The sequence below is a fragment of the Trachemys scripta genome, chromosome 11 (assembly GCF_013100865.1).
Source record: "Trachemys scripta elegans isolate TJP31775 chromosome 11, CAS_Tse_1.0, whole genome shotgun sequence".
Taxonomy (NCBI): domain Eukaryota; kingdom Metazoa; phylum Chordata; order Testudines; family Emydidae; genus Trachemys; species Trachemys scripta.
In genome coordinates, this window is record NC_048308.1 from 67445880 (window position 1) to 67470116 (window position 24237).

Consider the following 24237-nt stretch of genomic DNA (forward strand, 5'->3'; position numbering starts at 1 on the left):
GTTTTTCTCATCACGCCCCACAACATAATGGACTCCTGTCTACTTCAATCACATGAGTCTTGTGCAGGTGTGAGGTTTTGGGGGAGGGCAAGTGAAATGGTGGTTCTAGGTACAAACAAAATTAGCATGCGTGTGTGTGTAAAAAAGGAGTTCTGTAGGTTCTCCCCTTTCCACCCCTCATCACACGCATAGAAAAGGAGCTTTTACTGGGGTCTGTGAAGAAAAACCCACAAACCCGCTATATTTTTATTTTGAAATTTTGCAAGTTTTCTAACAAGCCAAATGTCTGCGGGGCACTAGGATGGTAACTCCATTCTACTGAATTCTACGGTGCCTTTTAGGGGTGGTAGCTAGTTTCCTACTTTACAGGTAAAGCGTATCCCCACTTTGCTGATGGTGAAAACTAAAACAGGGTGTGTGACTTGACAAAGGCTATACAGAGTGCCAGAGCTGAGATATGGATATAGGAGACCTTTGCTCTCCATCCCACATTTAACCTATGCTTTGTCTCATGCTAGTCAACGATCTTCATTGTGGCCAGAAGTCGCTGTGGCTGCCCAGCAGTGTAGCTGGCCAATTGCAAGAAGTCAAGTGGGAGAACGTGCAGGAGTCCTAGTGCCATCAGTAGCAGCATGGGCAGTACTGCTCCCCCAGACCTGTGAACTGATTTGGGATTGGGACCATCCCCAAACCATGGGTGATGTGGACCCGAAAGGCCAGCGTGGCAGCTAAAGGGTGGTGGTGGCGGACTGCAAGTAAACCATGAATCTTTAGGAAAATTTCAGAGACTAATTTTCAAGGCTAGTTTTAGAAAGAAGAGTACTAGGAACTTTTTTTTTGGGTATATGAAAGCTGAGAATAGCACTGCCATTGCTAGATACCCAGATAAACGGGAGCCGTTGGCCACTGGCTTTGGAGGGCCCCAAAGGCTAGCTCTGATCACTCAATAGCCCCACATGCAAAAGAAACTACAGACATGACATGAATTTCATTAAAGAATCAATGAGTTTCCTCCACAAATTTGTGCTTTTGTTGACTGAAAGAGGATTCAAGTCCACTATAATTAAACCATCCGATTACTTTGTCTGTCTGACAACTGCCATCATATGGGACTGACCAGGGGACCTCCAAAGCTAAAAGCAGTCGTAGCTATAAGCATGAGCTGTTATGTACTATGGAAGTATCACACCAAAGAATCTGATTTTCAGTTGCATACTTTCTAATCTTTGGCATTATTACATGGGAAGTCATGTTTCCTATATACCAGTACACACTTTGCTGGGTGTCATCTGTGTAATCTTGGAGGACTGGTAAGTAACCATTTTTCCCTATTATCTGTGGTTCTTTTCAAGATGATTTGCCTGCATGGAACCACACTCATGCAGTGCACATAACTCAAAGCATACATACAAAAATGAGTGGAGATTCATATCTGAAAGTGACCTAAGAACTCAGAGGCCTTGTCTACACTGGGTATTTGCCCTGATTTCAGCAATTGGTGGCCAGTCACGGAGGCAGCTGCACCAGTAAAACTCTGCTACATTGATGGCTGGCCACAGAATGCTGAAATCATGACAAATACCCAGTGCAGACAAGGCCCAAGTTTGGAAAAACAGAAGACGACAATATGACCAAGTTATTAAACGAGTCATCATTGTATCTGTTTCCCTGGCTCTGTACTAATGTTCTAAAAAGTTCTTACAGATGTGTACACGCTGAAAAACTAGTATTAACTTCCCCATAATTATGTCAGAAATATTTAAATTACATTTCTCCTTATGAACAAGTTGTCTCCAGACATACCAAGTGCTGGTATATGCTTCAGTGGATTAGGCATCATTCTAACACATATCTAATTATAAATGACTTTCTAATTATTGACAAAGTCTAATGAGCACATTTATTTATATTCCATTTGAGATTCAAGCAATGAAAAAATCTTCAAACTAGTTAACTGTGCTATACAATAAGAGGTGCTTTGAAGACCTGTGGCAGTTCATCAAATTAATATTATAACGATTATATTCCAATATTAACATTTATTGGCCTCAATCTTAAGGATTGCGCATTTTCACAGAAACTGCACCAAAGCTGCCATCACAGTGTCAGAAAGGAAGCCATGTAAAAGGCACTGTAGGTTTAAAATTACTGACTCATGCAATGTCGTATGAAATTCCTGGGATGTGGAGGTCAAGGTTTCATTAAATCACATTAATTCTACTACCTATAGCATGGAGGAAAAATTGTCAATAAGAAAGAACTTAGACATTTAGGGAAATTACAATACATAAAGCCACTGAGCAATGCCTTTTTACAAAAAAAGCTTTTAGAATCTCATCAGTTTAGATTGAATTTTATGCAGGTTTGCAAGTAGTGCTCTGGACAGGTATTTTAAAGTATAAAATACGTTTATTTCAATTATATACAGCTCAGTACATTTGTGATATACATCTTGAATCTTTTCAATCTATTTGCACTCTACTAATTTTGTAACAGCAATACGAGCAATATCTTGCTATAGATCACCCAAAACCTTGAGTGTGCATTGATTTCATTGCTTAAAACAAGTTTAAAAGAATGTTTCCTCTTGCAAAAAACACATTTCTTCCCAGCTGGTTTAAAACTTGCAAATAAAAGACATACATCTCTACTGTTTATATTCAGGCTATCACAAGCAATCTAGCTGTTGAGAGAGATTTTCAAAAAGGCAGGTTTGGCTATATGGGCACTAGTACAAAGAGCAATACCAATTATCTGATTAAGACATTCAAAAAGATTAAGACATTCAAAATTGACTTCATCCTGGCAAGGAGGAAGGAAAAAGTATATATATTGAGATAAGAAAACATTCTTTCATAACCATATTTTTGCAAAAAAGACAATGCAATAAGGAAATGCAATTTAAACAAACTTTCCTCTAAGAAAAATAGATATTTTATCATACTATTAACTTTGCAATAAAATGTACTTGACAGAAAATCTACACACAGTGTGTGTACCAAAACAGTCCTAAAACAATAAAAAAGCACATGTGAGAGACATGATGTAGAAGGCTTATTCTGGTGCAAAGTGCCTAGATTAAGTAAACATGTATACACTTATTCCTTTCAGAAGACTAACAAGTTTTACTTTGAAAGAACAGTAGAGAGTTTAAGAAAGTGTGCAGACTAAGCAGATTCACAGTGACCTAACTAATATTTTGGCATTTCGTGTGTTTATCTTATATACCATGCTTTGGAATGTGTTCATACTAAAATCATACACAAAGTGGGGTTTTATATATTTTAATTTTAGCAGTGATATTTGGTTCCTGAATCTTTAGGTATTCACAAAGAAGTGCTGTAATACTTGAGAGTTGCTTTATGATAGTTACCATGAAGTGGTGATGTACCTAACAGAGACGTATGGCAGGTATTTAAGTACATTCAAAACATCTAATTTACTTAAAACTAGTCTAGAAAATAAGAGCAGTATTTAAGGTCTCTTGGTAGGAGAGATCTGCCTTAGAAGCATTTTAACTAGACGTGAACCTGAACAGTACATTTGTGCTGCTTGTTCTTTTGGTGATAAAATATGAAACCTGAGAGATTTAAAACAAATCTACATGTTTAATCTCTGGTGGACATGTATCGCAGTAACTAACTTGGAAGGATGCCCATATGTATAGATTGACATTGTACTATGAGACTTGCATTCAGAGAAACTTAAAGAGTATTTCTAAAGTCTGATTTATTGTGCAAAATGCATTTTTGTACTGAAACAGATAGAATGGTATGTAACTTATTTGGGTCCTAGATTTTGAACTCATGATATCATACAATCTTCTTTAGATCTACCCTTGCCCCTTCTACTAGCTTGCATATCCTCTTTGCTTTCATCCCTAGTGTTTCCTACATTTCCTAACTCCTGTTCTGATGAATATCCATCAGCTATTTTTTCCATATCATTGCTGTCTAACACTTTTTCATTTCCAGTTTCGTCCTCCACCAGATCACATGCTTTTTCTGGAGCTGCAGACTGAGATGCATCAGTTTGCAAATGACCAGCTTCTTCAGTTCCCTTTCCTTTTTCCTGCTGGATACTAGCATTGCCTTCAGTAATCATGCCCTCATTCTCTACACTCTGGGTTCTGCTTTGATGAGTTTCCTCCTTTTCACCTTTTTCTGTTTTGGCAGTTTCTGTGACTATTTCCTTTTCCCTAACTTCCTCCAACGTTTGTGTAGTAACTTCCTCAGCATCATGCTTTCCAGGAGCTTTTAATATCTGCCCTAATTCATCATCAAAATCAATTTTTTTACCATCATCTTCCACTATTTCCTCCTCTTGACCCTCCACCTCAACTTGTTCATCGGGCTTCTCATCCAGCTCTGCTTTCTGTGTCTTGAGGTAATCAGCATCTTCCTCAATATCTGGAACAACTTCCTGTTTCTTAACTTCTTGTAATTCATGCTGCTCTTCTATTCCTTTATTTTCATCTTCCTCATTCCCATTTCCCATCTGTTTTGTATCCCCTTCTTTTCTGCTAAGTTGACATGCATCATCTAACACAGCGTTCTGAACTTCCATTTCCTTTGTGTTGCCTTCAAGGGATTCACTAAGTTGCTGTGATAGTTTTGTGATTTTCTGCAATGAACTATCATCGGAAACAAATCTATCATGCTGCTGGTCTGGAAGATCCAGCTTCTCGCTACTTTCCACTGATGCCTCTTTATCATCAACATTCTCTTCAATAATTACACTGACATCTTGAGTCAATTCTTGTCTAGATTCATCTTCCTCTTGTTTAACTACTTTCTGCATTTCATTTTCTACAGTCTTCTCTTTTTCTTGTATTGGATTATTCTTTATTTCTTCACTGCACTTAATTGTTTGGGTTTCTACCTGTGTTCTCTCATCTTCCATCAACTCACCTCTACTTTCCTTTCCTTTCCTAGATTCATCCCACATTTCTGTGTTTGACTCCTCAATTTCATGATCGCTAGGACAAGGAACTAAAATAGTTTCTTGGGATTGACTCTCTTTCATGACATCTTGGTCCTGCCCTGTCTGATGCGATACACCCTCTTTTATCTCTGCAAATTCATCTAGGGATGCCACAGGTTCCTCTTCTTCCACCCTTTTGTTTTCAGAATCTGGTTGTACATCCAACATGCCTGTCAATTCTTCCATCTTTCCTATGTCTTTTGTTTGTCCCTTCCCAGCAATATCCTTCTCATTCTCTGCCTCATCTTGCATATTTCCTTCCTCTTCCGCTAATATCAGATCGCTCTTTGAAAAAGTGGATAGAGTATGTGTTTCATCTGGCTTTTGTTCGTTTACAATTGTATCTGGTGTGACCTCACTTTCACATGTTGCTTCTCCCTCCTCTTCCACAGAATCTACTTCTTTCCTTCCCTGACTCGGAACTGTATTTCCAGTCTTATTTTCTTCTTTGGCTGTATCACTCTCATTTTTACCACTCCCTACTTTACTAATTGTTCTGTCTATGCACCCTTCATCTTCATCAAGCTGTTTCTCCAAGCTACTCATAACCTCATTTTCAGTGCTTTCTTCTGCTTGACAGAGACTTTCAGTGTGAGCCTCCACATGTGATTCTTCATTACCTGTACCTGCTCTTGCACCTTCTGGTGATCCTGACTGTTCAGAAGCTGATGCATGGCTGCTAACCACAAAATCAAGAGCTTCCTGAAATATTTCAATACTGTCTTCTCTCTGGCAAATTGTAAAATCCTCTTGTTTTACTTTCTGCTCTTGTGCAACTCTTTCAGATTCATGCTCTGTGTCTATGTCAGTAGGTATTCCCAGAGGAGTCTCAATACCCTGACTTTGCAGTGTACCTGTTTCCCAATTCTCATTAGTCAAGTGATTTAAATCACTATGTTCAGATTCCTTACTACCAAGCTGTTGGGCTTCTATGCTATCATCTCCTGATTCTGTTTCCTTTCTCAACTCAATTACATCACTATTTTCAGTGGAAGAAACATTTCCTGAAACATGTTCTGTGTGGCTTTGAATTTGTTCCTCACATCCACTACTTAACATCACTGTTGATGTGACATCATTGTCTTCCATGGTTTTCTCTGCCTCTGTATTTTCATCAGCATGCAATGTCTTTCTCTCCGTACACTCCTTTACAATTTCCCGCTCCTCAGACTCCTCTTTGTGTTCCTCATGCTCAGTATTCTGCAAGATTTCTCTTTTCCCCACATCCTCCAAAATCTCATCTTTCATCTCCACTTCATTCGCTCTGCCTAAAAGACCATTGAGAAAGTTGAAGGGACTACACCAAGGGGTGACTACTTAAATTTGTTAAACATGTAACACTTACCTCCCCACTTAAACCCCAAAAGAGAAAATGAATTAAAAGAATCGGTTAATAAAAGATCAGCTTTTGCCAATTACGTGAGGCAAAGCAGCAATTGAATTAGTAAATTCTCTGATCAGTGAACCCCCCCCCGCTTTCCCAAAAGCAAGAGTTGTATCTGATTCTGGCATCAGATAAGTTAAAGATTTCTCTAGTTGAAGCTGTATGAAGTACAGCTTTCATAAATGAGATGAACATTTTTCAAGCAGTGCAGTTTATTAATAGTAATGTAACAAAACTCGCAGATTTAAGATTATGAGAAAAAGGTAGAGTTTTGGGGTTTTTTGCTGCTAACAAGTACAAGCTATATGATCCACAAGTATTCACCATATTTTTAACCCTCACATTGCTCTATACGGTATTATTATTGCCAAGCTGTGTTTGTTTGATGGCATTACAACCAAGTCACTTACCTAATACTCAGCAATATTTTATAGCTATTGACTTAAAAAACAGGCACTATTTTATAAATAAGGGTGTATAATGAGTGTTATGGAAGATGGGATCTGATTGGCAGGCAAATGTTTTGAATACACGGATATCAGACATAAGCCACAAGGTTGAAGCTCAGTTATTTAGCGCTTCTTCCAGCCACTACATCCATCCAAAAGGGACAATATTTCTTTCTCAAGTATTGTTTAAAAATATAATTTTTCTTCCAATTTGCAGCACTTTAGGAGCAAAAACGCAGGTGTTAACCAGCACTCAATGTCATGTATTAGCTTTTGTTCCTATGACGTACCTGTTTCCATGGAATCAGAATACGTTAAAACAGACTAGAGAGTTTTAGATATAACTTTAAATGTTCTCAGACCCTGTTTTTGTTGTTTCAAATTGTTTTCACCTAATGGAATGAGAAAGCTGCCAACAGCTAAATCTGAGAAAACTCCCACTTCTAATTACATGGTTGGCTGCCTGTTGAGATTTGCTAGTATTTCAATTCAGAAATAAAAATCGAGTATTTCCTCCTCTTCCATGAGCTAATGAGACAGTGGGAAGTTCAATAGCTAATCAGTTCAGATTCTGACTATACAATATAATTGCACCAAGTCAGAATCTTTGCCAACCAGATTCCTCCTTGTCTGAGGACACACACATATAATGTATACTTCCTGTACACATTGCTGAGCATATCATTGTTACAAAATTTCCAGCAATAGAAATTGCTTTATACTTAACAGTACTAGAGATTAAGAATTTAGAACTATGTGAAAACGTCTTGCAAGAGCACACTGAACTATTGTTCAGCAGACCTGTATGTTCTCCAATAATATATTAGTTACAGAATTTGTGTGCTAAATTTACATATCAGAATTCAAATGCTCTTATTCTGGTTCTCTCTCAGCTTAATTCTCTGTGTTAGAAAAAATAATCAAAGCAACAGTAGGATTGTTGAGGACATTCCTAAATTCAGGTTTTAATATTAAGCTAAATAAGCTGCTACTCATCTTGTATTTATACTTGTGTCACGACCATTTATTTTCTCAGGGTGCAGAATAAAGGGACCATACAATAAAATCTCCTTTTGCAGGTACAGAAAAATGTCATGATATGCTTGAAGTGAAGCGACCATAATCAAGAAGCAGAAAAAGGCATAGGAGGTGATTCAACAAGCTGCGTGACTGGTTAATTGTCCAAATAATGAATGCTCAATCTCCAAGCAAAAAAGTGAATGAATTATGATTAGACAGATAGAAAAGTCTAGTGCAGTGATACTCAGACCTCAGTGGTTCAGGAGCCAAATTAGCAATCAGCATTACCTAAAAGAGCCACGGTACTGTGAATTCATTGTTTCATTTACTATAGTACTATTCATATTTAAGCAGTGCAAGTTGATAACTTAATTGGTTAATACCACAGTAAAAGCATCCAGCATTTTAATATCGTGTGCTGCCAAGAGCCGCAGGAGACACATTGAAGAGCCATTTGCGGCTCACAAGCCATAGTCTGAGTATCACTGCTCTAGTGGAGTGGCAGCACTTACCTAGTGTCCCATCCCCAGCTGTCTGTAGGGTCTGAGTCGCTCCTGGAGTAATCTTGGTAGAATCTGAATGTGCTTCATTATCGAGACCATCTAAAGCCTCTCCATTGGTGGCTACTTCCAAGTTTGGGATTATTCCGTGTTTCTGTGGATAAGGAAGGAACATTTTAAAGTCTGGTGTTCAAACAGTATATTTGGCTGAACATTCTTGTCCCTTTATATTCTGAGCAGTGGTTGCTTCACCACAAAACCAATGAGAATATGCCTCGTTCAAAGTTCTGGCAGAACAGATCTGATCACCTTTTTAAAGTAGCTCTGTTGCCCAATATCTGAAATGTTCCTTGGGCAACAGCCCCTCACCTATATTCACTATATTAGGGGTGCCAACTATCACAGAGGAGATAAGTAAAAAGCAAATTCTTGAAATGAATGAGAGCAACATGTACATATGGCTCATCAGTGCTGGATAGCTGGAACCAGCTCTTCTGTTCAGTGCACCAGCAGAGAAACCAGCAACTCATTACTTAATTGCTTTAGCAACAAGAGTTTCTTCTGTTCTTATGGCATACCTTCAGTTGTTCCTTCAGCACAACCACCTCATCTCTGAGGTCATCCCGCTCACTCCTTATGGAATCAAAGAACTCTTTCTGCCTCTCTAACGCCTGAGTGTTCACAGAGCAGACAGACAGAAGGCAGGGAGACAACAAGAAAGGAGAAGAGACTATGTAAGGCAAGTTAGAAATAAGAATAAGCAGGTTTCAGATATTCAGAAGTTAATGGAACTGACATCCATGAAAAGGAGAAAATTAACAGATTAAAGGCTAAATTTACAAATTCATAAAAAATGTAAATACAGTAAATATATGACTTAATCCAAACATTCAGTTTGGGGAAGTCATAATTAATATTCAACCCCTGATATCCTGCGCTGTGTTGGGATTAGATTTTTCAGTAACTAGATACAATAAGGCAGCTAAGAACAGATTTTTATACTCTTGACTTGGAATTTCCTATAGTACTTTTGTGTGGGTGTGGTTTTTTTTTTAATCAAAATACATTAAAGAAAGGATATGAAAGCTGGTCTGACAGATCTCAGTGGCGTCCACGGAACTTTTGCAGTCTGTCATGGAAATAGTGCGTATATCTCAAGTATGCAGCATGCAATATAAACTTGTATAAAATTCTCAGCTGTAGTGAAACTTTGACCATTTTAAATTGTGGGTTTCAAATTGCCATAAGTCATAGGACAACATCATGGACAAATGACTTGCCAGGTTTCTTTTGTCCACCCAAGAAAAGAGTCTTTCACATCTCATCTGCCACTGCCTATACCATATTTCTCTTTAGAGTTAACATTTCGTTTACACTGGTGGGGAAAAAAAGAAGATTTTCATCCCAAGAGTCCAGTGAGCTATAAACAAGCCCACTTTCTCCTTTCCAACAGTGCAGTTATGGTTTAAAAGAGTAAAGGTAATACATTTGAACAGAAAACCAATTCCATTCAGCATTGAAACCACATCATGAATAGCCAGTATTTTACTAAAGGACACTCCCTTTCTTGGTTATACATATCCATGATAGGGTGCACACATTTCACCATGTTATATGAACTCCAGTGAATTTTCAAATCTGGTCAGAAGATAAGCATTTTCTTGGACCTTATCTTTTAAGTTAAAGCCACAACTCTATGTAAAGAGTCTATTAGACAGATTGAGGGTCACGTTGTATAGGGTAATATTTCATTCATGAGGTTTTGCAGGTGCAGAGTCTGCTAAAGAAGCTCAGTGTGAAACTGAGCAAATTTCAGAAGGTGTGCGCGATTCCTACCCCTATTTTTTTGTCTTTCCACTCTATCGTCTCCTGAAGATCAGAAATTTCCCTGATATAGCTCTCCTGTTTCTGTTGCAGCTGTCGGATTTCCTGAGGGGCAGGGGCACACAAAGAGACAGAAAGCAGGTAAAGGGTTAATCAGAAGAAAAACTCAAGATTGTAGTGATGCAAAGAACAATGAAATCAGGTGTTAAGAAAGTACAACAAACTACCTACATGCATCCCAGAGGAAACAGAAAAGCCTTCAAAAGTTGCTACGGATAACATTTCCTGGAGTCAGAAAAGCTTTTTGGATATTCTCTAAGTCAAAATGCAACTGTTTTCCTTCAAAGAGATGAATGCAACTCCTGAAACCTACCCAGCTAGGGACAGCCAACCTCTCACCTTTAGTATGATGACAAACACCTGTCTACTGGAACTATCTTGCTCTGAATCCTTACTGGAGTTTTATGCCATTGTCCTTTTTCTTCCAGTCTCACCACAAGAAGGAGCCCAGAGCATATAATAACTTATTCTGGGAAATTAAAGACAGCATAACATACAAATCCAACTACGAACAGTACTTCTGAAATATTTTTGTTTTCATCAGCCCTAACCATTTCAGGGCTAACAGACTGAACCTACAGTACTGCATCAGATGAGAAATCTGGGGCAGGGACTAAGATTCTCCATTCCTGTCTAAGCCTTCTATATTCTAACTGTTAGTTTGGAACACATGAATCAAACAACCACATTAAAGACAACGGAGTAATTACTTACCTCGAGCATTTCTTCTCTTTGCTTCAGGGTCTCCTTGATTTCCGTGAACTGAAACTGCAATATGCTATGAGCATGCTTTTCCCGCTCAAATTCCTGGAGAGGCAAGGAAATATTTTTTGTCATGCATAATAATAATAATACCTAGAGCTGTTCATACACAGATCTCAAAGTGCTTTACACAAGGGTAAGTATCAATATCTCAATTTTAAGCTTGTTTGTCTCTTATGAAGGAAATCTAAAATTGGGACTGGATTATTTCAAACCAAATGCTCAATTTAGACACTGGGCGGTCTGGATTTTGGGGCCAGGGGAATGCACATCATTTACAGCACTCAAGCCCTGCTGACCTCAGAGATAATGACTAGGAATGGAACCTACCTTTTCCAAAAGGTAGAGTACTCCAACTTGGCCAGTTCTTATTGTGAAATTTTAAAAGCAAACAGTTTCCCAAGAGCTATGCATGATGGAGGACACACTAACCAATATCTCATGAGTCAAAGATTTAGCTCCTGAGAAGTTACCACGTAAGCCATAAGGAAATATTAGTTTGCAGGAAAGTTAACTCAGTGAGGCTTATTCCATCACCTCAGTGAGGTGACAATAATTCAAGTCAATAGTATATTTTCAATATTTAACCCCATGAATGCCATAATTTGTTTAAGAAGTACGTCTCACACAACTCTCCTATGGCCTTTTGAATTAAGCTTTGTATGTAACCGGGTCCCAGAGGAAACGGGAAAGCCTTCAAAAGTCGCTATGGAGTCAGAAAGGCTTTTTGGATATTCTCTAAGTCAAAATGCAAATGAAATACATAAAGCTATACTGATGAGCTTGTATGTGAAAAAGTCACCATATCCTGGATATTGACTTATAAAATTAAATCTCCTATTCATATGCCTACAGATAAAGGCAGAAAAGGCAGCCAAGTTGCTAATGAGTGCTATTCAAAGGGTAGATTTCTATATACTTGATTCATTCCCCCCTTCCATTATTATTATTATTATTATTATTTTTTAAAGTACTGTCTCTTCCCTGAAAACATTTTTTCAGACAACTTTCAGCTTCTCAAGAAGTGTTCATACTCACTTTGCTTTTCTCTTCATATTGCCTCCTGGATTCTGCCAGCTGTTCTTCTAACTCTAACAATGCATCCTTCAAGGTATCAACTTGGTACATGAAGTTTGTTTTCTCATTGTCTAGTTGAGCATTAGACACCATAGCCTTTTTATATTTCTCTTCAACTTCTGCTAGGGAGTCCTGAAGACAAGAAATATGTAAGTGCAGTGAGAGGTTACTTCACAGAAAGCACTTTTATACATTGCAAAGTATGTAAGTACATGCTTAGTTGTAGACATGCAAGCAGTCCAACTGAATCAACTGTTAACCATGGGCTTAAGTAACTTTGCTGACTGGGACCCCAAACCTGGGAGAAGAGGTGGCAATATCTGGGCTTTTTGCGGCCTTAAATTAGGACTCTGTAGTATGTTTAATTAAAAATTGCAGTTACTGTACACTACCTTTTGGCTATGCGCGCACTTAAAATGCTACAGAGGCCCAACTGCAGCATGTTAGCTTAGACCAGGGGTCTCAAACTCAAATGACCACAAGGGCCACATGAGGACTAGTACATTGGCTGAGGACCGCATTACTGACACCTCCCCCTGCCACCCTTGGCCCCGTCCCCACTCCACCCCTTCCATGAGGCCCTGCCCCCATTCCAACCCGTTCCCTGAAATCCCCACCCCAACTCTGCTCCCTTCCTGCCCCCAGGGAGGGCAGCAAGGGTGTGGTGGGGGCTCAGGGCAGGGAGTTGGGGTGTGGTGCAAGAGTGGTGTGGGTTGGGCTGCAGGAGGGGTGCGGGGTATAGCAGGGGGCTGGGCTGCAGGAGTGGCGCAGGGGGCGGGCTCCGGCCCGACATGCACCAGGGGCAGGGCAGGCTGCCTGCCTGCCTGTCCCCGCACCGCTCTGGGAAGTGGCCGGAACCTGGGGGAGGAGGGGCAAAGGGGTCTGTGTGTTGCTGCTGCTTCAGGCACCACCCCCAGCAGCTCCCATTGGCCGGGAACGGGAAACTGTGGCCAATGGGAGCTGCTGGGGGCGCTGCCTGAAGCGAGAGCAGCACACAGAATCCTGTGCCCCCCCTTCCCCATGTTCCAGCTGCTTCCCAGAGCGGCAGGGAGCCTACCCTTCCCGATGTGCATCGGGTGGAGCCGCTCTAGGTAAACGCTGGAGGGGAGGAGCCGCGTGTTTGAGACCCCTGGCTTAGACACTCACTACAGCAATGGGAAGGGTTCTCCCATCACTGCGGTTAGTCCACCTCCCAAAGAGGCAGCAGCTGGGTCGACAGAAGAATTCTTCTATTGATGTAGTGGGGTTAGTTAGGTCAGCATAGCCACGCCCCTCAGGGGGGTAGATTTTTCACCCACCTGAGACACCAGCCATGTAATGTCCATTTTCAGTGCAGACCAGCCCTTTATACTCCATTTTTGGTTAGATTTTTGCTTCAGATGAAGCGTGAAACAAATTTTTTTCCCCCATGCTTACCCCTTCTTTTATTAGACCCCCTTTCTTAACCTGCTTTACTAAGATCAAGTTCCGACTGTCTGGGCAATTCAGATTTATGAACTCAGGCTGAGCATGAGAACAGTTCAGATATAAGAATAGCTGCAGTGTCGGCAAGATAAAACGGTACCATTTGCCATGTCACATTGCAGGTCTAAACCCTCTCCAGGTATACAATTTGAATGAAGACCACCCGAACAGCAACTTTCAAAAGCACAGCAGTGCAAGTATGCAGGCAAGAAACAAAAGAGGTGCCTATACAGAGGTCTTAATTTAAAGCTAGAATCAACAACCCACCAATTCATGAAGTCATATCGCTAGCATTATATGGACCTCCATGATAAATTTTGGATATTTATAATATTCCACTTCTACTAGATCCATAAACATTCCAGGGGGAAATGTGCAGACTTTTAAATCTGAAAAGGTGACAAAATACTTACTTTTCAAATTAATAATCTGTTTTGGCATACTATTAAAGAATAAGACAATCTGACATTTTAAAGGTACAAGAACTTCTGTCTCATCATTAAACGTGAATCATGTTACTGGTGCATGTTGCAGGTGTACTGTATAAGACAGGAAATTTCAGTTGCTGAAAGGGCAATCAGGAATCAAAGCAGCTACATGATTAATTAAACCCTTAAAATTAGTTGGCACGAAAGCACACACAGTTAAGGGTAAATGCAGAATCATAGCAGAACATGGCTAATTTAGTTTTATTAGTATCAAATTCTATCCCAACCCTGGACTATCTACCTGTCATTTAATAATTCTAAATTTGAATACAGACAATAAAACCACTAAAGAAATAGCCTAACTCAGACGGAGGTTTCAAGCTATTCACTATTTAACACTTTTATTCTGGGAGGGGATGAATTTAGTTTGCTTAAAATCTTCCAGTCTCTTCCTGGCAAATTCTGAAGAAAGTTACTACAGCTGGAAATGAATTTTTAATTAGGTATACATTCCTCATTCTATGCCAAAAGCAAGGTCAGAGGTGGCTAAGCAAAAAGTTGTTGGTCTTCGAAGACACAAGCAGACCTGGATAAAAACGCTACAAATGCACTTGAATGGAACAATATTACAAAAATCTAGTTAACTTATTCTCAAAGGGTAAGGTAGATTAGTTTGCAGAATCCAATATATATTTTGTGATCTATAAGAGAAAAAAGTTTAGGCTTCATATATCTAAAAGATGCAAAAAAAGCACAAACTATTTTTTCCATTTGCAGGTCACCTAAGATGCCAGTAACCGAGTATCTTGTACTACTGAACAGATGAGGAAAAAGTAGGAGAGAAAGTTTGAATTTTAATTAACATTTACGCTAATATATACTGTATCACAGTATCTAGTATGCCAAGTCCCCAGTACACTCATCTTTACATGCCTTCTGTTTTCAAAACGTGAGCTGCTGAATACATAGTGTAAAGTGTCAAACTGATACATTTGTTTAGCTGCTACACCAAAATCCTTTTGTGCATTCATGGAATTTGTAGGCGTTCCTCCCCTGCAGCTGCTGCGACAGTTTACCCCATACAATATGGCATTCTACCAGGGCTGCTTGTAGAGCATGAGATATGATTGCCTCTCCCTCAGGCACGCATAACTTACCAACTGTTTTACTGGGACGCTCTACTAAGTGCCTTTTAAAATACATTTACAATATTTAACTTTGATTTCCCATGGCACTGAACTCCGCAGGTTGGTTACATGCTTAATAATCAGCATTTACTTTTATTTTAGATTTACCTCAAATTCTGAGTGATTTTCTGTTCTTGTGTTATGGATATATTTAAAAATGAGTAACTGATTATTTTTCTATATACTCTAATCTTTATATTACAATTTTTGATGGAGATTTAAATACATTCTCAAGACACCAAAATATAAGACACGCAGTAGTAAAAGTTCTCATTAATGACCTTTTCTACAGAGGTTAATAAATATTTACATGTGCTGATTACCAAGAATTATCCAGAGAAATGATTACTGGTCATCAGAATGGGAAGCATGTTTTCCTCACTGATGAAATGCTTTTAGTTAATTCACACTTCAGCATAAAAGCATGCAGGTTAAATTCGAGTTCTGTCTCTCACTGTGCCTCTCTGAAAGTTTAGTTGATGTTAATATCACATGTTCAGTCTGCAATAAACCAGTACCTTCATTTCTTTCAATCCCTGCATGTATTTGCCTTCTACATCCTGAATCTGGTTCTTTAACTCATTGATATCCTGAGGGAAATGGCAAAAAAAGTGAATGATGTCAAGAAAACTAATGGGCAGTAATCACAGCTGAGTGAGAAGCCGGTGTTCAAAATTCCCATTTACAGACACGTTTCTACTCTAGTTTGAGTTTTCTAAACTTCATTATAAAAAGATGTATAGGCTTTTCACACAATCATCTGTCTTGAACAGATGTATATTCCTGTCCTAATCATTTTGACTGGGAAAATGGGATGTTTCTAGAACAATGATGGTCTTGTGGTTAAGGAACTAGATTGTGACTCAGGAGCTCTGAATTCCGTTTTCAGCTCTGCCACAGGTTGTATGACGTTGGGCAAGTCCCCCTCTCTCTCTCGTTCTGCCTCAGTTCCCTATTTGTAAAATGGGAATGATATTTCTCTACTAGCACCTAACAGCGGTGTTGTGAAGATAAATTTATTAATGCATGTGAGGTGCTCACAGCTACATCACTCTATGATAAGTTTCAGAGAAAAGTGGGAACATGAGCACCAACAGGACACCCTAGGAAGTGTGGGAAATACCACTGGCAAATGGAATAAAGACATTCATTTTAATTATGAGCTCAATTAAAGCTTTACACAATCTCTCTCTCTCTTCCCCCTCCTCCCCCTTGGTCACCTCCTGATGCTAGAACTGCAAAAGAAGTAAAATATTATAATTTGGGGGTGACCAAGGGGCGAGAGAGAGAAAGGGACTGGGTTTGTTTCCACTTTTATAGTTTTTAATACCAGATGGAACTATTCCAATCATCTAGTCTGATCTCCTGCATAACACAGGCCATAGTGTTTCACCCAAGTCCTCCTACATCGAGCCCATAACTTCCAGTTTTGCTACAGCATCTCTTTTTAGAACAGCTATGCACCATTTTTCCAAAAAATAAGATTTTTAACCAACCAATAAAATGAAAATACAAAACAGACCATAGTAATATCTTTTATTGGACCAACTTCTGTTGGTGAGAGAGAAGCTTTCGAATTTACATAGAGCTCTTCTTCAGATCACCCAAAGAAGAACTCTGTGAAAGCTTGGCTCTCTCACCAACAGAAGTTGGTCCAATAAAAAAATAGTACCTCACCTACCTTGTCTCTCTAATATCCTGGGGCCAAAATGGCGACACAACTCTGCATAAAACAGACCACGGTTACTGCCCACATTTAGACTCCAGGAGGGCCAAGTCTTTAGATGAATGAGCTGTTTTTGGTCACTCCTGCCAATACTGATTTGCATGTGTAATTTCTCACACATACTGATGGAAAAATATAAAACTATGCTTTTAAATAATTCCACTGCTTACTAGGTCAAACTTAGTGAAAAACTTCAAGACATAGATAAATACATTCTGACTGGAATGACTCCTCTAGCAAGAGACAGTTCCTACCAATACATGTTACTTACAAAGACTTCTTACCTTAATTTCTCTAATGGATGCCTCAGTATCAACGGAGATGGAGGTGTCCCCACTGCCTCTCCGGGAGGAAGTTCCACCCAGAGAGGCTAGTGTAGCTGCTGATAAGCTTGACACAGTACGAGCTCCCTAGAACCATACATACACAGTTAAAATAAGATGGGTTATGAAATAAACCTTTTTAAACACAAAAATGAATGCACGTAAATATTTTGAGAATGTGATCTGCCTTTTTATATGCGTACCAATCAGAATGACCACAATGATCTCTTTGGAACAAAGAAAGTTGTTTTCATTTATAGCATATGGATCATCAGTAGACATGCTGTGCATCAGTGGGTCACAAAAGACCTTCTGTTGAACAAATTTTATGTCCTGAGATTTTTCAGATCATTTATAGTATGGCTACTGACAGAGACAGAAACCTTTACCTTGAGGTCATCAGTTCAAATTTGGGACAGGATGGAAGTGACTGACAGAAGTTACCATCAGATAGCTAATTGGTGAGCTATGAGAAGCAAGTCTGTGCCTTTAATTCAGTCCAATTCACAGTAGACAGGTGTCCACCACCACCAAAATTATATAACTGGCACTCATGTTGGCAGTCCCAGCAGACAAGACAAAACTACTTAAGATAGTGAAGTCCAAAGCAGACAGCAAAGAGTTACAAAGGAATCTCACAAAACTGGGCAACCGAGAACAAAATGGCAGATGAAAATCAGTGTTGATAAATGCAAAGTAACACGCATTGGAAAACAATCCCAACTATTCCTACAAAATGATGGGATCCAAAGTAGCTGTTACCACTCAAGAAAGATCTTGGCGTTGTCATGGATAGTTTTCTGAAAATATCCACTCAATGTGCAGTGGCAACCAAAAAAGCTAACAGAATGTTAGGAACCATTAGGAAAAGGATAGATAAGACCGAAAATATCATTATGCCACTATATAAATCCATGGCATGTCCACACAAATACTGAGTGCAGTTCTGGTCACCCCCATCTCAAAAAAGATACATAAGAATTGGAAAAGGTACAGAAAAGGGCAACAAATATGATTAAGGGCACAGAACACTTTCCATATAAAAGATTTAAAAGACTGGCACTTGTCAGCTTGGTAAAGAGACAGCTAAGGGGGGATACGATCATGAATGGAGTGGAGAAAGTGAAAGTGAATAATTTACTGCTTCACATAACACAAGAACTAAGGGTCACCCAATGAAATTAACAGACAGCAGGTTTAAAACAAATATAAGGAAGTACTTCTTCACAAAACATACAGTCAACTTATGGAACTCATTGCCAGGGGATGTTGTGAAGGCCAAAACCATAACAGGGCTTAAAAAGAATTAGGTAAGTTCATGGAGGATAAGTCCATCAATGGCTATTAGCCAAAAGGGTCAAGGTCACAACCCCATGCTTTGGGGGTCCCTAAGCCTCTGATTGCCAGAAGCTGGGAATGTACGACAGGGGTTTGGATCACTAGACAATTGCCCCAGTTCTATTAATTCCCTCTGAAGCATCTGGTACCGGCCACTGCCAGAAGACAGGATCATGGCTAAATGGACCGCTGGTCTGATCCAATATGGTCATTCTTATGTTCTTACTATCTGAAGCCATATCCTGCCATGGATTTTATTCAAAATTTGTGTAAATTTAATGCAAGTTTAACATATGGAAAAGTGGTAAGATATGTGTTATGATCAATATAATTCATGTCAACTTTCTTACCTTCTCAAAGTCTTTTTCTGGCCTTTCTTCAACCTGCAAACAAAAGAGAGATCATTTAGAAGCAATAATTGGATAATATTGGACAAAGGGAAGACAAAATAAGGCAGGCTGTTTGCTTTTAAACCTAGCTCTGTTAGGGATCTGAGGAAGAAGGTTCACAGGCAAGATATTCTGCTCACAGAGCAACCACAATACATAGCACTGTAATGGCATTTGGGGGAGGAAGCAGTCTGGATCACACCTCAAGCCTTCCTTGGTGTACCATACATTTTAAGATGGGGTATTCTTCTAACTGATAAAGAGAAGCTTGTGAATTTTTCTGTTAGGACTGCTCGTGTGTTATACAAGTTCTTTTTACCTTAATCAAGAAAGCCATATTTCAAATAATTTCAAATCATTCCGAAATTAGACAGCTGTAGAGGCCACATATAAATCACTTGGAATAGAAATCCATATCCAAATCTCAGCCACCCAAGAGCATACTCCAGATTAGCAACTAAACTATAATAAGGTGCTGAAAAGGGGGGTAGAAAAAGAAAAGATGCAAGATGAATGAGATTAACCAGAAGGTGGTCTTGGGGTGGCCATAATTTTGTTGTAGCTGATTTCTTTATATTACAAATAGAAAATAAAATATTTAGAGTGTGTCTCACACATGGAGGAGACTGAGGAAAATAGATAGGCACAAGGAGGGGCCCTTGGGATCTATGTAAATCCTCCCAATGTAGTGCAAATGATCAGGTGGTTATCTATCCCTAAGGGCAAGGGTTGAAGTCCCATTGGCAGAGAATGTACCTCCCTTGGATTGCAAAAAGAAGTAGTCCAAGTGTTCAAGGGGAGAGTACAGTGGTTTAGGGTAAGAGTTGGGCAGGAAAAAACTGCAAATTTGAAATTTCAGTTCCAAAACACAACAAAAAAATACCCATGAAACTAAATTCAAGAAGTTTTGCTTTGGGTAAAAATATTTCATCCTGATCAAATTAAAACATCTTGTTCCAATTTCACCTTTTAAAATGTTATATAATATAAAACGGAACTAAAAAAATAACTTAAAAAAAATCAAAAGGTTCTTTTCCGAAAAGGCTGAAATGGAACATTGACCTTATTTGAAAAAAATGGAACAGAGCATTCCAAATAAAATTCTGTCCATCTCTATTTCGGGCTCAGCAAGTCAGTCATTTGAGGACTGATATAAATGCTATTTTGGTATTTTATTTTTGGATGTAAAGGAAGGGGAATACGGGAGGGGGGGGGCTGGAAAGGTGGTAAGAGGATTAATAAAGGAATTAGCTACGGAAGTTTACAAGCAGAAATCAAGCCCACTCAGGCACACAATTATGAATACAACATAATTAGAAATGAAACATCTGACTAGACCTAGACAAATTGGAGGATTGGGCCAAAAGAAATTTGATGAGGTTCAACAAGGACAAGTGCAGAATCCTGCACTTAGGACAGAAGAATCCCATGCACTGCTACAGACTGGGGACCGACTGCATAATCAGCAGTTCTGCAGAAAAGGACCCGGGGATTACAGTGGTTGAGAAACTGGATTTCAGTCAACAGTGTGCCCTTGTTGCCAAGAAAGCTAACAGCATATTGGGCTGCATTAGTAGGAGCATTGCCAGCAGATCGAGGGAAGTGATTATTCCCCTCTATTCGGCTCTGGTAAGGCCACATCTGGAGTACTGCGTCCAGTTTTGCCACCCCTCCCCCCCCCCCCACACCACACACACAAAGGATGTGGACAAATTGGAGAGAGTCCAGCAGAGGGCAACAAAAATAAGTAAGGGGCTGGGGAACATGACTTATGAGGAGAGGCTGAGAGAACTGGGCTTATTTAGTCTGCAGAAGAGAAGAGTGAGGGGGGATGAGGTAGCAGCCTTCAACTATCTGAAGGGGGATTCCAAAGAGGATGGAGCTCGGCTGTTCTCAGTGGTGGCAGGTGACTGAACAAGGAGCAATGGTCTCAAATTGCAGTCGGGGAGGTTTAGGTTGGATATTAGGAAAAACTATTTCACTAGGAAGGTGGTGAAGCACTGGAATGGGTTACCTAAGGAGGTGGTGGAATTTCCATCTTTTAAGGCCTGGCTTGACAAAGCCCTGGCTGGAATGATTTAGTTGGTGCTGGTCCTGCTTTGAGCAGGGGGTTGGACTAGATGACCTCCTGAGGTCTCTTCCAACCCTAATCTTCTATGATTCTATGAAATGCTTGTTTCTAAATCTTTAATGAAGCGGACAAGATCTATAGAAACTGGCATAGTCATAAACCCCATTAGAAGTTATACTGCATGGTTGGTGTGGATCTCAAAGATGATTTATGGACAATGAGTTAAGCTTCTCCAGGACAAAAACTGGACAACAACAATTAAAGGAGACATTATATTTATATCATTTGAAAGTACTGAACAAAGAGATATCTTCTGGGGGAGGCATTTGGAGAAGTTTTTAGGGGTCAGCTGATAAGCAGAACCTCTCAATTGAAAAAGGAGATTAAGAAAAATTAAAATCAGGGGAGATTCATAAAACCCCAGGGTCAAAATAGTATATAAATAGTTAACTAATATTAGTGGGAAACTAAATATGTTGATGACACATGCCACTGAAGAAGCCCTTAGATATATAAAACCAATGTTTTATGAAACAGGAAATAAAAGTGGTAAGTTACGGTCTTAAACTTATAGTGATTCAAAAGCAACCATTACGCCACCAATTAACAGTCAGCAACAGATACACACCCTAGTGATGTGTGCTACTTTTACTGCTTATTATAAACCCACTCTACTTCACTTACACAAGCTCTGAAGTGATTCAAAAATATCTGGAAGTAGCAGGCTTGCCAAAAATACATGAAATTGATAAAGAAACTGTAGATAATAGAAGAAGAAATCTTAGAGGCAACACCAAGCATGGCAAGTACTAAAATTCCAAGACCTGATGGCTCTCCAGGTGAGTTTTATAAGTTAGTTTAAGGAGAATAGTAGGTCCTTTGAGGGATCCCTTTAGGGCCATTTTAAGCTCCAACCTAAGGCCTGGTCTACACGATAGTATTAGAGTGACGTAGGCCTCCTTGTGTCGACCTAATTGTGCATAAGTCTACACTTAAATTTGCCTCCCACCATAGAATCATAGAATCATAGAATATCAGAGTTGGAAGGGACCTCAAGAGGTCATCTAGTCCAACCCCCTGCTCAAAGCAGGACCAATTCCCAGCTAAATCATCCCAGCCAGGGCTTTGTCAAGCCGGGCCTTAAAAACCTCCAAGGAAGGAGACTCCACCACCTCCCTAGGTAACGCATTCCAGTGTTTCACCACCCTCCTAGTGAAATAGTTTTTCCTGATATCCAACCTGGACCTCCCCACTGCAACTTGAGACCATTGCTCCTTGTTCTGTCATCTGCCACCACTAAGAACAGCCGAGCTCCATCCTCTTTGGAACCCCCCTTCAGGTAGTTGAAGGCTGCTATCAAATCCCCCCTCATTCTTCTCTTCTGGAGACTAAACAATCCCAGTTCTCTCAGCCTCTCCTCATAAGTCATGTGCTCCAGACCCCTAATCATTTTTGTTGCCCTCCGCTGGACTCTTTCCAATTTTTCCACATCCTTCTTGTAGTGTGGGGCCCAAAACTGGACACAGTATTCCAGATGAGGCCTCACCAATGTCGAATAAAGGGGAACGATCACGTTCCTCGATCTGCTGGTAATGCCCCTACTTATACAGCCCAAAATGCCGTTAGCCTTCTTGGCAACAAGAGCACACTGTTGACTCATATCCAGCTTCTCGTCCACTGTGACCCCTAGGTCCTTTTCAGCAGAACTGCTACCTAGCCATTCGGTCCCTAGTCTGTAGCAGTGCATGGGATTCTTCCGTCCTAAGTGCAGGACTCTGCACTTGTCCTTGTTGAACCTCATCAGGTTTTTTTCTGCCCAATCCTCTAATTTGTCTAGGTCCCTCTGTATCCGATCCCTACCCTCTAGTGTATCTACCACGCCTCCTAGTTTAGTGTCATCTGCAAACTTGCTGAGAGTGCAGTCCACACCATCCTCCAGATCATTAATAAAGATATTAAACAAAACCGGCCCCAGGACTGACCCTTGGGGCACTCCACTTGAAACCGGCTGCCAACTAGACATGGAGCCATTGATCACTACCCGTTGAGCCCGACGATCTAGCCAGCTTTCTATCCACCTTACAGTCCATTCATCCAGCCCATACTTCTTTAACTTGGTGGCAAGAATACTGTGGGAGACAGTATCAAAAGCTTTGCTAAAGTCAAGAAATAACACATCCACTGCTTTCCCCTCATCCACAGAGCCAGTTATCTCATCATAGAAGGCAATTAGGTTAGTCAGGCACGACTTCCCCTTCGTGAATCCATGCTGACTGTTCCTGATCACTTTCCTCTCCTCTAAATGTTTCATAATTGATTCCTTGAGGACCTGCTCCATGATTTCTCCAGGGACTGAGGTGAGGCTGACTGGCCTGTAGTTCCCCGGATCCTCCTCTTCCCTTTTTTAAAGATGGGCACTACATTAGCCTTTTTCCAGTCATCTGGGACCTCCCCCGATCGCCATGAGTTTTCAAAAATAATGGCTAATGGCTCTGCAATCTCACCCGCCAACTCCTTTAGCACCCTCGGATGCAGCGCATCCGGCCCTATGGACTTGTGCACATCCAGTTTTTCTAAATAGTCCCGAACCACTTCTTTCTCCACAGAGGGTTGGTCACCTTCTCCCCATGCTGTACTGCCCAGTGCAGCAATCTGGGAGCTGACCTTGTGCGTGAAGACAGAGGCAAAAAAATCATTGAGTACATTAGCTTTTTCCACATCCTCGGTCACTAGGTTGCCTCCCTCATTCAGTAAGGGGCCCACACTTTCCTTGATTTTCTTCTTGTTGCTAACATATGTAAGTTCTTCATTATGCACAAGTAACAGCACCTCGCCAAGTGGCATTGAGCCATGGTCCATGTACTGAAGTTGACACAGCACAAATGTAGACATTGCATTACCTTTATCAACCCTAACAGTCCTCCAGCAGCTATCCCACAATGCCCGATACTGACTGCTTTGGTCATGGTTGTCAACTCCACTCTCCAGGGTGACAGAGACCAGAAGTCCCCCACACCCATTAAAACCCCCACAAATTTTTGAAATGCCTTTTCCTGATTGTCCCATCTTGGCAAGTACACCTAGCAGCTTTCCACTGTTGTGTGCAACTGCCCCACCAGCCATGTTGGCTGCAGACTCCAGACATGTTCCTGCCTGGAGCAGACAGGAGGTATTTTATCTCCGGGGCCTGTAGAGAGAAGAGGCTATGCAAGCACAGCTATGGACCGGCCACAGAAACGTGGACATCTATGA

At 40.3% G+C, this 24237-nt stretch overlaps 1 protein-coding gene across 33 annotated transcripts in view; it reads right to left on the reverse strand.

The window, feature by feature from the left end:
• LRRFIP1 (LRR binding FLII interacting protein 1) overlaps positions 1-24237 on the reverse strand; it is a 111413-nt gene that overhangs the window by 10294 nt on the left and 76882 nt on the right. For 25 of the 33 annotated variants that reach the window (XM_034785458.1, XM_034785457.1, XM_034785470.1 and 22 more), the window contains 9 exons: positions 18876-18908; positions 17149-17274; positions 15657-15728; positions 12021-12191; positions 10935-11027; positions 10173-10265; positions 8915-9007; positions 8349-8490; positions 846-6251 (listed from right to left, as the gene is read on the reverse strand). In XM_034785458.1, coding sequence (XP_034641349.1) covers positions 3805-6251; positions 8349-8490; positions 8915-9007; positions 10173-10265; positions 10935-11027; positions 12021-12191; positions 15657-15728; positions 17149-17274; positions 18876-18908 — 3270 coding nt within the window. In that variant the 3' untranslated portion in view covers positions 846-3804. Of the gene's footprint in view, positions 1-845; positions 6252-8348; positions 8491-8914; positions 9008-10172; positions 10266-10934; positions 11028-12020; positions 12192-15656; positions 15729-17148; positions 17275-18875; positions 18909-24237 lie in introns of those variants that run through there. The other 8 variants (XR_004647656.1, XM_034785489.1, XM_034785473.1 and 5 more) reach the window with 5 other exon arrangements.